Source organism: Ochotona princeps, chromosome 21, assembly GCF_030435755.1.
Source record: "Ochotona princeps isolate mOchPri1 chromosome 21, mOchPri1.hap1, whole genome shotgun sequence".
In the NCBI taxonomy this organism is placed as follows: Eukaryota; Metazoa; Chordata; class Mammalia; order Lagomorpha; family Ochotonidae; genus Ochotona; species Ochotona princeps.
In genome coordinates, this window is record NC_080852.1 from 37,564,921 (window position 1) to 37,580,381 (window position 15,461).

Sequence of the window (15,461 nt, forward strand, 5' to 3'; positions counted from 1 at the left end):
CACCTTCCCAAAGGCAGAAGAGAGGCTGCCAGCTTCTCTCCTTTCCATCAGCTCCCCCACAAAGAGCCCCATGGCCAGCACAGTCCCTGGCCCCCTCCTGCGGACGCACCGCACAAAGAGGAGACCTGGGTGGGCAAACGGCGTCATTCCGTGTCATCACGGATGTTCAACTGTAGCCAAGCTTCTGCAGCCACAAACTCCAGCCCTGCCCGCAGCAGCAACCCCAGCAGCCGATGAAACTCACCACACGGCCTGGGCATCCCTCATCCCTAGACTCAAGGGCTTCAGTTTCCGAGAACCTCTGAGAATGGACACTACCACACAACTGTATAATTCCACATCTCAGGCATAAAACCATTTCAAATAGTGCAGAAACTGCCTACTGTGTATGTGAAAACATTACAGAAATCTGAAAAAAAAGATCTGAAATCCCAAATGTTTCAGATCCCATGGCTCTGGGAGAACGGACACTGAGCCTGGGTCAGAACTACTGCTGGGTCCTGCTAAGTTAGATACTGGCAAAGCAGCACCTATAACATCAGGTTACAAACTTCTTTTTCAAAACGCTCCAGTGAGCCTGGGTTTCCATGTATCTGTCTACATAGCTCATTAGGGCATTCGAAATTATCATTGTGACATCGTGCCTGCGGACTTTCAGTTGTTTAACTGGTCACCAAGCCTTCTAGGTGGGAGGCAGGGTTCTGCCAGGGGGCTTCCCAGGAGTGGCAGGTGACCCCACGCAGTGACTAAGCACGTAGCTCTTACCTGTGGGTCGGAGAGCCGTGAGAGGTCAGGGTACAGGTAGAACTTGACACCTTCAGAAGCCCCCGGCAACGTGACCCCTCGGATGAGGAGGATGAGCAGCATGATGTAAGGGAAGGTAGCCGTGACATAGACAACCTGGCCAGAAGAGAGCAAAGCATCAAGAGGGGTGACAGCAGCTGGCTTGGGTCACACGACATGACAGTTTAAGGCTCAACCTTATGGTCACCTGTTACAGGATGCCCTCCTTTAGAAGGCTGACAAGTACGCCCATGGAATATGTGGATCACGTTGTCTTTATCCAGTCCTCTGTGGGAGCCAGGCACAGAATGACAACTTGACACCAAGAACAAGGATGGCATAATATTTACATAGAACCTGCAAGTATCCTGCTGTGTGCTTTACAGTACAAGGGCACTAATAATACTGATCCATGCACCGTCAACAGTGGTCACATTGTACCCTCCAAGGAATAATGACACGTCTACACTTGCAGTACAGTCACCGACATACACATATTAACGTTTCTAGTCCCTGCCTGCTTGAATCCATGCCTGTGGATCCTGTAGACATGGAGGGACACCTATACTGCTGGAACCCCAGCAGATGAGATCCCCAAATGGTCAGAATGGTGGCTGTAGGAGGGTGGGGTGGGGTGCCGGGGCACCAAGGTTCTTTCCAGCTAGATGGCCGTGCCAGATGCCCAACAAAGCACTTACTAATCAAGAATCACACGCCAACTCACAGGTGGGTGTCATCAGCTTGGCGGGTGTTACGCACAACCTACCTTCAGAATCTCAGATGTGTTCCTTCCACTACCTGTTTTTGCTAAAAATTTATTTATTTTTATTGGAAAGGCCGGTCTACAGAGAGAAGAAAAGATAAAGATCTTTCAACTACTGGTTCACTCCCCAGATGATCACAATGGCTGGAGCTGAGCTGATCCGAAGCCAGGAGCCAGGAGCCACTTCCTGGTCTCCCACTTGAGTACAAGCTCACAAAGATTTGGGCCATCCTCCACTGTTTTCTTAGGCTTTAAGCAGGGACCTGGATGGAAAGTGAAGCATCCAGGACACAAACCAATGTCCATATGGGATGTTAGTGTTTGCAGGTGGAGGATTAGTCACTTGAGCCATCGTGCTGTCTCCCTAACTCCTTTTTCAAAAGGAATCCCAGTCAGTCGGTCAGTTAACATGGGTCTCTATATAGTGTCCATGCAGGATGTTGGCCTGTCACTTCTGTTTATCTATCTCCACTGCTGTCCCAGATGATGACACATCTGGAATGACCAGGGTCTGCCCCCTTTCACATTCAGGACATTTCCCAAGCTCAGCTATCTTACCCTTAATGCCCACAAACACTGTCATGGAAAACTCAGGAACAACTGATGGTCATGTAAATGGACCCTCCACCACGATGCCACTCACCACTCAAGCTGCCCGCAGCGCTCTGGCCACATGTCCTAAGTCCCTGAGAGGGACCTGGACAGCATGGACTCAGGTGCCCTGGATGAGCCAAGCAAGAAGACTTTCAAAGATAACAGAAAATAGGACTAAAACACACACTTGCTCTGGTGCATCAAACTGAAGGTCTTATCCTGTGCAGGTCAAGATGGCAGGTGCATTGCTTCTCAGCCTTTTGGCTAAGATCAAGCGTAAGATGGCAGGTACTGGCCCCAGCATGAGGACTGCCCAAAGCCTTGGGACCCTGCACATACATGGGAGAACTGCAAGAAACTCCAGGCTCCTGGCTTCGGATAGGCTCAGCTCTGGCCATTGTGGTCACTTGGGGAGTGAATCAGTGGACAGATGCTCTTCCTCTCTGTCTCTCCTCCTCTCTGTATATCTGACTTTCTAATAAAAATAAATAAATCTTTTAAAAAAATAAGATGGCAGGTGCCTCCTTGAGCACCAGGCCCTGGGACCACGCAGGCAGCACTCCCACATGCAGCAGAACACATGTTTCCCAGGAGCCCTTTGAAGCCCTTCTGCATCTAGGGAAGGCTCTTTGGTGTCAGCTGTGGCATGACTCACAGCGTGGCCCATGGCCGTGGCGTGACTCACAGCGTGGCCCATGGTTGTGGCGTGACTCACAGCGTGGCCCATGGCTGTGGCATGACTCACAGCGTGGCCCATGGCCGTGGCATGACTCACAGCGTGGTCCATGGCCGTGGCGTGACTCACAGCGTGGCCTGAGATTGTTTTCAGGCAGTTCTACTGCTTGAGTGGACACCCTGCCTGTACTCTAAGAGAACCATGCTCCCTGCACTGGCACCCAAACTCATTTCACACTCCTGCTGCAAAGCCACAAAGGCAGTGAAACCTCAGCAATAGCTCCAAGCCCTGAGAGCAGACAGGGCAGACAACAATGACTCGGCCTGGCAGAAGGAAGCCACAGGCTAGCAGGTCATGGTCTAGAAAACCTCCTTCCTAAGCTAAGGTTTGAGAGCCTTGAATGCGGACATAAAAGGTGGCCAGGGGACATCATGAAACGCACACAGAATAAAAGCACAGGACCGAGGACAGCCTGTAACTGTCACTGGCCCCAGGCGTCCTCCGAGTCCCTTCTAATCTCCACTCTTGGCCATGCCATACAGCTGGTCATTGTCTTTGATTTTCTCTGACATCAGCTGTCGGCTCTCAAAGTCATGCAGATCTGATCCAGAGAGTGTACACAAATAACGGGAGTACTGCCAACCACCCTGCATATGCTCTTGCCAGACATCACTAATTGATCCCAGCACTCTCTGCAGCTAAGCCTGCTGCTGCCTTGGAACCCTGCACAGTACTCCAGGCAGCCCCTGTGACTAGCTGGGATGGAAGCCATCCATCTGCTATCCTGGATCTAGCCCATGGCTCATTTAGGCTGCTCAGAGCATCCCAAGGCCCAACACAGTGGTAGGAACTGGAGCCCTGTGTTGTCTACAAGGAAGAGGCGTTGAACACGGCAGTACACACCTGAGGGTCCTAGGACCACGCTGCCACCCATGTAGGGTCATGCAGGAGAGGAGGCTAAGAAGACAGGTGGGAAAAGCATTTCTGGGTGCTCCTCAAGAGGGAATTTGGGCCTGGCACAATGACCTAGTGGCTAAAGTCCTCACCTTGAAAGTACTGGGATCCCATATGGGCGCCAGTTCTAATCCCAGCGGCCCTGCTTCCTATCCAGCTCCCTGCCTGCGGCCTGGGAAAGCAGTCGAAGACAGTCCAAAGTCTTGGGAACCCCCCCCACCCCGCCCCGCACCTGTGTGGGAGACCTGGATGAGGCTCTGGGCTCCTGGCTTCAGATCGGCTCAGCTTTGGCCGTTGTAGCTGCTTGGGGAGTGAATCAGCGGACGGAAGTGCCGGAGTCCAGCTCCAGCCTGGGTTTCGGAACTCGGGAAGGGTGCGTGGATGAGGTGCAGAAAGAAAGAAAGAGACGGACCACTAGAATTCCATGATAATAGTGGACGATGCAATAAAGCCGTCTGCTTTATTTATACAGAATCAGTCAAACTCTGGCTCAGACTTTTTACGTCATGATCAAATGGGTGTTGCTAAAGATAATTCTGCCATTTGTTTCATCTAAGGCAAGCTCAATCAGTAACACATACCTCTTGAATCAGCTAAGGGAGGAATGTGTCCGGAGGCAGGACCCAAAAGATCAAAGAGAGAAAAGAATAGATTTCCCCGGCACCTGGAGGGTTAGCACCCTTGATTAGCATATGGTGAATGGGAGAGAGAAGGCTCTAAACAGGTTCCCACCAAATGGGGGCAGCTGTGACAGCAAGTTGTAAAAACCTCTTTGCTAAAGGCAGTATCAGCTACCAAGCTCACACAGATACTATACTTAACTCCGCAGGGGTAAACAATGCCGAAATAGGTTACAGTGGCAAATTCTGATGTCCATGCAAAGGGAAGCGGGCTGCATTCAGGTGATCAAAGCAACGTCCCGTCCCGCCGTAGCCCTGCTCAGTGGGGGGTTCCTTCGCGGCCCTGCCTACAATGGAAGCAATGCTCCTCACACCTTCCTGTCTTCCACATCCATCACACGGACCCCGGCACGGAAGATCTTCCTCTCTGTCTCTCCTCCTCTCTGTATATCTGACTTTCCAATAAAAATAAATAAATCTTTAAAAATTAAAATAAAAAGGAAGGGGTTTGGCCTTCATCTGCCTTGGGAATGTGGGTTAAAGGCAGACCTCCACGGACATGTAGGATGGAAACTAGCCCCGGGTGCGGAAATGGACCAGGGACACTGTCCATGGCATGCTTTGGGGCCTCTAGGGTATATGTTGTGTACCTAAGCTAGAGCTGGCCCTACCTCTTTGCGCTGCCCCCTCCTCACTCCATTAGTGACCACATCTGCCCACATGGCTGTTAGTTATTTAAAAACAGTTTTAGAGTTCTAGTTCTAGTTCATTCGATATTACAATATTATTATGCGCAGCTAACTCCCACAACCTGGTTCTTTACCGTGAGCTGAAAACACCAGACGCAACGAGGTATTTTAGGAGGTTTATTCCAGCGGGGCAAGAATAGGAATGGGTGGTGGTGGTGGTGGTGGTGTAGAATAGCAGGGAAGAGGGGAAGGGTAAGGGAGCCGGAAGGAGAAGAGAGAGAGAAAGCCGCACCTGGGGGCCTTTTTGTCTGCATGGTGTGTGTGTGGGGGTGGGGATTGGGAGGGACTGAGGGCAGGCCTCAGGGGATTGGTGCCTGCAGGTGAATGCCTAGGGAAGACTGGTAAGTGGGCAGGGTTGGGGAAGGGGCTGGAAGATTAGGGGTGGGATTCTCAGGTAGAATGCCAGGTTACATCTGATTGGTGGATGGCTAGGCCGGCACGAATTTTGTGAGCTGTGGAAGAAGAAATGGCGCCGGGTCCAGGGTGGGATATTCGAATAACTCCTTACAGTGGCCTCCCACTATGTGCCCAAACCACAGCTCTTCTCATCATTGACAGCTGCCTACTGTCCAGACTGCATCGCGGGCGCCTGATGTCACTTCTCCTAGGCTACCATCCCCAGCCCCCTATGCAATGGTGTGGGAGGGAAGTTTGAGTGACATAACCCTGGATTCAAATTCCAGCTCTCTCCAGACTTCCTGGGTGACTTGTTATCACCCAAGGCTGGGTGAGGTCACCTTGAAGTTGCTCAGCCTTACCACAGGCGCCAGCCTCCACTTACCCGACAATCTGTGTACTACCTGATGAGATGGTGAACAGGGCCATCCCCTGGGCCCCCAGCACACACTCACCCCCAGGAACCGCTCAGAATGTCCCAGGACTGAGAGCTGTTTTCCAGCAAAGGTTTCTTTGCCTTGGGAGTTTCTGATTTGACAAATAGAAGGAGTTTCTATTTTGCATTTTTCTCGCTGTGCCCATAGTGCCCAGGACAGTGAGTGGTGTATGAGACACGCTCCGTCGTCATCCTCAGGTGTGAGGTGGATGACCAGAGACTCGAGCTGGGAGCTGTAACAGATCAGAGCATGGCTCCTGGGAACACAACTGGAGGCTGCATCCATAGGAAATGCCCGAGTCCTGGAATGAGGACAATGAGGACAGCCTAAGGGATCTGGCTTTAAAAGACAGAGCATGTCAAGTGCTCAGGTGCAAAGATCTTTCTGCCCAAATCCAGGGTCCCTTTCAAGATGTCAGAGGCCCAGAGATTTGTCTGGAAGGGCCAAAGGCGGCCACAGGGCTCAGACATTATGCTAAATTATGCAGCTCCTGGTGACAGGCACAATAGGGTCTCTGACAAGGTACCATCAGGCTGGGCTGTTCCTGGCTGCTGCCATTGCAGCTCAAACCCCGAGAAAGAGAAGTGGGCGTGGGGAGGGTCTTGTCTGTTAGACTACTCAGGTCCTGGGCTGAAGGCCTTGCTGCTCAGACACACCCCTTGGTAAAAAAAGGTTTCAGCGATTTTTTTAAAAAACTATGGTTTAAATCCCTCTTAGCAGGTCAAGTTCTTTTGAATATAAAGGTTAGCACAATTTGTGGCAATTATACTGTATCCTGTCTTAATTGACTCTAATTGCTCATTTGCATCCCAATACAGGGGTTGTGAGGCGATCCGCCCCCCACCCTTCTAGGGCACAGCTCTTTGTTTCCTAACTAGGGGAATGTGATCCCTGGGAAGGCCCTGCAGAGTTGCACAAGAACATCCCAACCCCCTGCCTATGTTTTCCAGGATCCAGGGTCTGTTGGGAAGCTAGGGGTTCCTCAAAAGGCATTGGGAAAGTGGTGTGGGGACCAGGACCCAGAACCCCAGCGCCACAGGGTCTAACATGTGGGGGCAGCAGAAGCTGGCTCCACACCGTCTTTTGTCCAGCATTTTCCCACCTAGGCAGAGACAGGTGGGAATTACACTACTTGTGTGATTTTTTTTTTTGTCTGTACCCACATATCCTACAAATTAGTGATGCTCTCTCATCTAACTGCATGCAATGAGAAAACTGTGAGTGATTACTCTAAGCAAAAACCGGTCCGTTGTTGCTACAAATATGAAAATAAATGCTGTGCAGATGAGATGCAATTAAACTCTCCAGCCAAAGGCTTGGGAACTGAGCTGTGCTCAGTCACATGTTGGAGAGGCACTAAAGACAAACCTGCTCCCCAGGGCGAGGTTTATCGTAATAGATGCGACAAGGGAGACACTTCCCACAGTGTGCTCTGAGACAGATGGGAGAGAGAGATCTTCCATCACGCCCCATATGCCTACAACAGACAACACTGAAGCCTGGAACTGAGAACCCAACCCACGCAGGGACCAAATCATTTGTGGAGCCATCACTGCGGCCTCCCAGGGCACGGATGACCATCAATCAGGAATCAGGAGCAGAATATGGACTCAGTCCAGCACTCTGACCAGCGGTATGGGTAACGCTAGAGGCATCTTAGCTGCTGCACCAAGCATCCATCTCTTGGGCCTCTTTAAGCCCTTCTTCCCCCTCCCCACCAGCATTAGGAATTCCTTTTGTATTCCTGGGAGAAGGCACATGGAGGACTGACTCAGAGGATTCTACCTGTCACAGCAAGCACAGCACTTGCCAGAGGACCTGGAGCTCTCCAGGGTCCTAACCCCGACTGGGCCAAAAGTTCTGTGTCTTGGCTGCCAGAGCTCAGGATGACAGGGCTGCTAACTGGGCACTGCGTCTCCTGGTTTCCCCATGCTGTGGACAATGAACATCCCTAAAGCCTTAAGAGGGAATTGCCCTGCTAGGTCACAGAGCTGGAAACACTCAGGAGACTGCATTCTTTGCTTTCAACTCCTGGTTCCTCCAATGGCTGTCCTCACCCTTGAGCACCTGGCCTGCCTAGACCTCAGCAGCATCTCATCACCACCCACTCCTCTGGCTAGGAAATCAACAGGCAACCCCCGCGCCCACTGTCCACATTTCCTCCCAGCTGGTCCTGCCTCTGTGTCAATGGTCAAGCTATTTACTCCATCCGGTTGGAAGCACTGTCCCTAACATGCACCACTTAGACAGTCATTTGTTTATCAACATATTTCCTGCCTCTGAGCTTCCAGAGTTTCCAGGAAACACCTAAAACTTTGCCTGGCACCATGCCCACTAAGACAGTGTTAACTTTCGGGAGTAAGATGCTAACAGCAAGTAAATCTGACAGAAAGAGGTCACCATGAACACACAAAAGGGCCTCCCTGCAATTTTCACCACTGCCAAGGGATGGTTCTGTAATATTTGAACAAAAACAATACCTACTGAGAAAGCTTTCTGTCTTTGGCAGCCCCAGCCTACACAGGCCGAGTCACATTTTTACCAGAGGACAGTGGTGTGTCCCCAGTAGGATGATGCAACCATGGAGCCACAGGTAGATATGTCTTACGATTTTTGTACAATGATGAGTAGTTCAGCATTTAGCTATGAGAGTTACCTACACGTGGAGCCTCAAATCATACAACACTGGCTTGCCTTGGATCATGCATCATGACTTCATTCTTGAGCTGAGAGGGGAGTAAAAGAGGGACGGGGTGGTGTCAGGTGCAGTGCATTAGGCTCCTGAGCAGATGGGGTAAGCTCTGGCTCCCATTCTAACCACACTGCAGACACCAGGAACCTCCCGGCACCTCACAACTCCCTCTGCTGCGGTAATAAAACCCCTAGCTCTTGATTAGACCCAAGGCCAGCTAGATTGAGGAAATGTTCAAACTCCTTTGCAGATGGACACGGCCACAGGACTATATGCCGGCTAATAAGTTATGAGTGAGGGTACTGTGTGCAGCTTCTAAATCATGCCCTCAAAGGTATAAGTTGTACAATCTTCCCCTTCATGCTCTTCATGAAGCTGAAATGAACATCAGGCTATAAACCCTAGAAAAGCCACACCCCAAGAGTGATAAAACAGGAGTTTGGGCCTTGGGATCAAGCAGCTCACACACAGATCCACATGGGCAAGAGAATCTTTTAAGAATTTTTTTCTATGTATTTGAAAGTCAAATTTACAGAGAAAGAGAAAATCTTTCTTTTTGCTTGTTCACACCTCAAATGGTGGCAACAGTTGGGGCTGGGCCAGGCTGAAGTCATGAGCTTCTTCCATGTCTCCAACGTGGCAGCAGGTGCCCAAACACCTGGGCCATCTGCTGTTCTTTCCAGGCCATTAGCTGGACTGGAAGAGCAGCTCGGACTTGAACTGGTGCCTATATAAGCTACCAGTGCCACAGGTGGAGGTTTTACTCACCATACCACAATGCTTAATCTGGCAAGATAAATAAACTGAGCTATTTATATAACTGCTGTCCGAGGCCTCCATTGTCAGGGGTCAGGCATGTAGCCTACTTTGCCAAGATCCAAGCACAGCTGGGGCTTGGGGGAGGCCCTGCTCCCACTCTGTGTCTGAATCAGTTTTCTTTAAGTACAGCACCAGCTCAGGTGACCCACTTGCTTCATCCCACTCAGACAAGACTGGGGGATGACCTGAGTGCCTGACAGTCCTCCCTCCAAAAACGTGATCCCTCTTCGACCCCTACACACAGCCAGTCATGGAAACAAGTGCTCAGGAAGCATCCAGCAAAGTCCAGCAGTAAAGTTTAAGGAGCAGTTGGAACATACCCAGAAGAGATGCCATCACTTCCTGGGGTTCCTGAACCTTCTCTGCTTACTTTAGAGAGAGCCTGATGGAGTATCGCACTGGGTATGCATATGCACCCATCTCCAAGAACACAGTGTAGGTGGGAGCAGCATGCCTCACGTGTAAAACTGGATGATGCTTGTGGACACACCAACATGAGGTGCAGTGTGCACCATCCAAGACACCTGACATCAGAAACTCAGTACCTGGAACCACCAAGACAACCTGTGTCAGCCACCCCTGGGCAGTAGGTGAGGCCCCTCTGCCCAGCGGACTTGGCTGGCAGAGAGCAGCACAGCTGGGTATCCTCACGACTGCAGACAGAGGCTGGGAGTGGGCACAGGAGCAGCTTTCAGAACAGGTGACTGGCAATAGAAATCTGGGGCAGTGGCTGGAAGCTCAAGAGGCAAAGGTGCTGGGACTCCTCAAACCTGATAGGTCCTAAAGGAAGGGTCAAGCCACTGCAGCATATCCAGGGGCTGGGCAGGAAGACAAATGCCTGGGCCCCCCAGGGCTGGTGTGACTTCTCTTCTCAATGACACTTGGGACTGTGGATGTCCACAGTTCTATTATCTAGTAATCAGAGACTCTGGTTGGAAGCAAAAGGCTGGAGAAGTGCAAGCTCAGGAAACACGGATAAGCATTTGCTGTCCACTCCACTACATTATTCCTGTCTTATCTGATCCTATCAAAGGCAAGCGTCACCACACCCCTTTCACACAGGCAGGACTAAGAAATTGAGTGTGAGGGGCCCGGTGCGATAGCCTCATGGCTAAAGTCTGCCTTGCACATGCCAGGATCCAATATGGCTGCTAGTTCATGTCCTGGCTGCTCTACTTCCCTTTCAGTTCCCTGATTGTGGCCTAGGAAAGCAGTTGAGGATGGCCCAAAGCCTTGGGACCCTGCACTTGCGTGGAAGACCAGGAAGAAGCTCCTGGCTTCTGGCTTCAGATTGGCTCAGTTCTGGCAGTTGTGGTCATTTGGGCAATGAATCAACGAATGGAAGATCTTTCCTCTCTGTTCATTCGTTCTCTCTGTAAATCTAACTTTCCAATAAAAAAAAATCTTAAAAAAAAATGCAATGAGTGTCAGGCCCATAATCGCACAGGCAGAAAGAGGCAGGATTCAGCTCATATCTGGCCAACAGCAAAGCCCACATCCAACCAGATCCCCTCCCAAGTCCTTAGCATCCCTGGGCTTGCCTGCCTTGTAGGTTTTACTGCAGCCCCACCCTTCACCTGTCAGCTCCTCTGCTCTCTCCACCTGGCCACACCTTGCCAGACTGCAAGACTAGGTTCTTCCCATGTTGTCCAGGATTGAGCATGGGGCCATTCTGGCAGAACAGATTGCTCCTTCCAAGCCCAGGACACACAGGGTGGCACAGACAAGGGGACTGCTCTTGATATTAGGAAACCAAAGGTCAAACCCAGTCTCTGCGCACTTGACTGACTCTAACAGAATGCCTAAATGCCTTTTAAGACCTGAATATTCCTGGTGCTGGCATCCCATAAGGGGTGGTTCAAGTCCCAACTATTCTGCTTCCAGTCCAGCTCCATACTAGTGTGCCTGGAAGAGCAGAGATGATCCAGGTCCTGGGCCCCTGAATCCATGTGGGAGACTCAGAAGTTCTGGGCTCCCAGTTTTGGACCAGCCCAACCCTGTCTGTTGCAGGCATTAGGGCAGTTGAATGAACCAGTGAACGGAAGGTTTTGCTGTGTCTCCTTCTCTGTAGCTCTTCCTAATATAAATAAACAAACAAATAAATATTTAAATACCTTGATATTTTTCTTCTGTAGAATGGGTATAATACAGGGCACATTAACACAGTCCATTTGAGTTTTAGGCTCTTGCTGTAAGAAATGTGGATACTGGTCTGCATCTCCCATGGTGAGTGTGAGAGTTAAATGATCCAATGTCCACACAACCAATCAGCTTCTTTCTTGCCCTGGGTCCTCTCCGGCCCTGTAACATACTTGGCTGTCTACACACCTGGCTCTGCCTGTAGTAGTTATTTACTCCAAGCCCAGGGCCTTATTCATCTTTACGGGCTCTGAGACGCTTCCCCCTAAAAGGTCTGGACTATAAACAGATGGCGAGTGAACAAACAACCCTGTCTAGCCCAAGAAAAGTGAATGGAACAAAACGGGATACGAGCCCAAGCTTTCTATTTAACACAATTCAGAGCCAGGCATAGAGGCCTCTGTGGGTCAGGCCTTGCACTGGACCCTGAAGGCATGTGATGTCCCGATCCTGAAGGGACAGACTCAGGGTCAGATGCGTTAGCTCTGGGACAGGCACTTGTGATGCAAGTTCAGGGGACGGTGGCCACAGCAATCCATGGGCATGCACCGTGAGGTGGGAGAGGGCAGCCCGCAGGCTCAGCTGTGCCAGATGGCTCCTTTTGTGAGCTCTGAGTCCAGATCTAGAAGGTACTGGAAACTACTAGACTGTACCAATTCCTTGAAGCGAGAAGAACTCAGGACAAAAAGCAGGGAGAACACCACCCCTTGTGAAAGTGCCTTGTGCTTGAAGAGCAGCGCTCATCACGATGGCTGAGACTGTGTAAATCCCCAGCACAGGACATCTAGATCTCTGGATGGGAGAATCTGGGGTTTAAGCCCATTTCATGGTGAATTAAGATTAGCCAGGCAGTCACATGATTGATTTTTTACATAGCTATACCATAGAAAGATCATAAAAATGGCAGCAAATCAGAAAATAAGCCCCCATGATGTAAGCATTCCATGCAGAGTCCAGGCAAGTTCAGGATGGTATCAGGAGCTGGAACTAACTGCCCGGAAAATCACTTGGTACCTCAGCTAATGATGATTTAAACTGCATTCATCTCTCTTGGGTTGGAAGGCTGGAGCTACCTTGACAACCAAGAGCACCAGAAAGCACCCAGGTCCCCTCTCTCTCCAGGGCTGATAAGAAATAGACGTAGAGGGGAGAAGGCTGGTGGTTGCGGGAGAGGGTGGGTCTCCCCTGCAAATGAGAGAGTAGGTGCTGCCTGCTTCCTGCCAGGTTTTCCCTTCTCAAAGACAGACGGTGCTCTGTCCACTCATGACCAAGGGCTTAGATTCCTCCTGGGCCCTTCCCTAGTGGTCCTGAATAGCAGGCATCCCTCCCAGGCCACTGACGCAGGCTGCCCCATGCTGCTCCCCAGGAGCTGAGTGTCTTGGGAGAAGAGTCTGGGTCAGGGGAGGGTGCTCTGTTTGCTACGCAGGGTCACTCACAGCCCAGTCTGGGGCTTCTTGTGCTTCTCCTCTTCCCCTCCAACGTACATGTTTCCATTTTATCACTTCCTTTCTCTATGCTTTTGTTGAGTGTCTTTGCATGTCCATTTCTCCCTGCTGTCACCGACCCCTGATGCAGCAGCTCTTGGAAGCCTCTGCTAGATGCCAAACACCATGGGGCACAGGAGCAAGCCCTGCCCTGCAGTTGTCATAGTGGCAGCCTCCCCTCTGTACCTTTTTTCCTGCTTTTTGCTGGATGGCCAGCTTTATCCCACAGTAGGGTCTAGGTGTGTCTGCAAGAGGTTCAGGTGTTGGGAACTTAACCCCTCTCAATGGTGTCTGCAGGTGGGGCCTTCGACACATGACTAGGGTTGGATGAAGTCATGAGGGTGGGTGAAGACCTGAGCTGGCCCACTCACTGTGGCTCCTGCCATGTAGAGTGCAGTGAATAGGACTCCCAGGTGTGGCTGCCCTAACCTCCACACAGTGAGACAAACCTCCACTCCAAGTAAGTGATGTGCGCTCAGGTACTCTGTCCTAGCAAAAGGAAGTGGACTACAATATTTCCACTTCTGTTCTCTGGACACATTCTCCTGGGCTCCTTCCCCTCTCTCATTGTTTAGCAGCTAGCAATGTGCTGAAGTTCTTCAGTCTCCCTCAACAACCTGGTGTTGTCCCTCATGTGGGAGAACCACATTTCCAATTAATTTAGTATACACCCACCTGGGTTTCCAGCAAAGATCCATAATTCCTACCATATCAAATCATCACCTTCACCCTATCTGTCCCCTTCTTGGATAACAGTGCCACCTAAGCCATAACCCCAACAGCTCCTCTTAGAACGCAACCCCATGCCCCACCACGAGAAAACAGATATTTTCAGAGAAAAGGAGGAACACACAGTCTGACGTTGCTTCCCCCAAGCCCCAGTGTTTCATGGAAGCTGATCTCACCAGTTAGGGCCATTCCATGGACACTACTGGGCCATGCCTCTCAGTCTCCCTGCCCCTGTCTGCTCCAGCCTCACCAGCCTGCCCTTCTGAGAGGGGCTCCACAGCTTCCTTGGCAAGCTCCTCTTCCTCCAAGTCCGTTAATCGCTGGTGCTTCCCAGGACTCATTTCTTCTCTTCCCCTCCTCTCTGCCTAATCCTCCAGTTGTCTCATTTGTTCCTAGAACTTAAATTCCTCTGCTCTAAGATGCTTGATTTTTAAAAAATTACTTGCTACACCGCCTTTGAAGTCACAATGTCCCCCAGGTGGCAGGTACAATGTAGTTCCAGTTGCTACAGTTTAAAGGGTCTGAAGTCACAGCTCTTCCCATTCCTCATTACAGTCATGTTATAGTCAAGGTGGCTTAAAATATCCCACATACACTCAAATCAATTGGTGCTTGATAGTTAGGAAGCCCTTAGAAACATTCTACTCTGGGACTGTCAGGGTGTAAACAGGCTAATCCTCTGCCTGTGGCTCTGGCATCCCATATGAGGCCCAGTTTGTGTTCCTGCTGTTCCGCTTCCGATCTAGCTTCCTGCTAATGGCCTGGGAAGGTAGTAGAGGATGGTCCCAGGCATTGGGCCCTGCACCCATGTGGGAGACACAGAGGAAGCTTCTAGTTTCCAGCTTCAGATTGACCCAGCTTTGACTGCTGCGACTACTTGGGGCGTGAACCAGTAAATGAGAAGAGACAGAGAGACAGACAGACAGACAGACACACACACACCCGTTTAGAAAAAGCAAACTCTGCTTCATCAGAGAGTCACAGAAACACTCAAGAGTGAGCTCCGACAGTGAAAAGCCCGTGGGTCAGAGTTACGATCACAGATTGAACAGATTGTCTATTTTCTTATTAAGAAGCAACCAGGGCCTGGCGTGGTGGCCTAGTGGCTAAAGTCCTCACCTTGAATGCCCCGGGATCCCATATGGGTGCCGGTTCTAATCCTGGCAGCTCCACTTCCCATCCAGCTCCCTGCTTGTGGCCTGGGAAAGCAGTCGAGGATGGCCCAATGCTTTGGGACCCTGCACCCGTGTGGGAGACCTGGAGGAAGTTCCTGGCTCCTGGCTCCAGATCAACACAGCACCAGCCATTGCGCTCACTTGGGGAGTGAATCATCAGACGGAAGAAACAACCAAGTAGTCATAGGATTAAAGCAAAGCGAGGTGAACAGTAATGGGCCACTTCCTGTTCTCCGACTACAGTACAGGCTGAATCATACTCCAAACCTTACCATAGGACACAGGAGTCTTCGCCCAGCACTTCAGAGAAAATCAAGAAACTGACTGGTGAGAGTCTGGTGGGACGATGTCTCCTTCTGACACAAGGTCACCCTGAAGCCACCAGAGCACAGTAGGCTGGCTGGAAGCATCTCAACTTCTGCCAAATGCCCCCTTCCTGGTAAGCATCTTG

At 50.8% G+C, this 15,461-nt stretch overlaps 1 protein-coding gene across 1 annotated transcript in view; it reads right to left on the bottom strand.

The window, feature by feature from the left end:
• Positions 1-15,461, bottom strand: part of SLC6A11 (solute carrier family 6 member 11) — a 97,007-nt gene that overhangs the window by 43,805 nt on the left and 37,741 nt on the right. Inside the window, exon 6 of the mRNA XM_004581306.2 lies at positions 766-900. Within this exon, the coding sequence (XP_004581363.1) occupies positions 766-900 (135 nt within the window). The remainder of the gene's footprint in view (positions 1-765; positions 901-15,461) is intronic.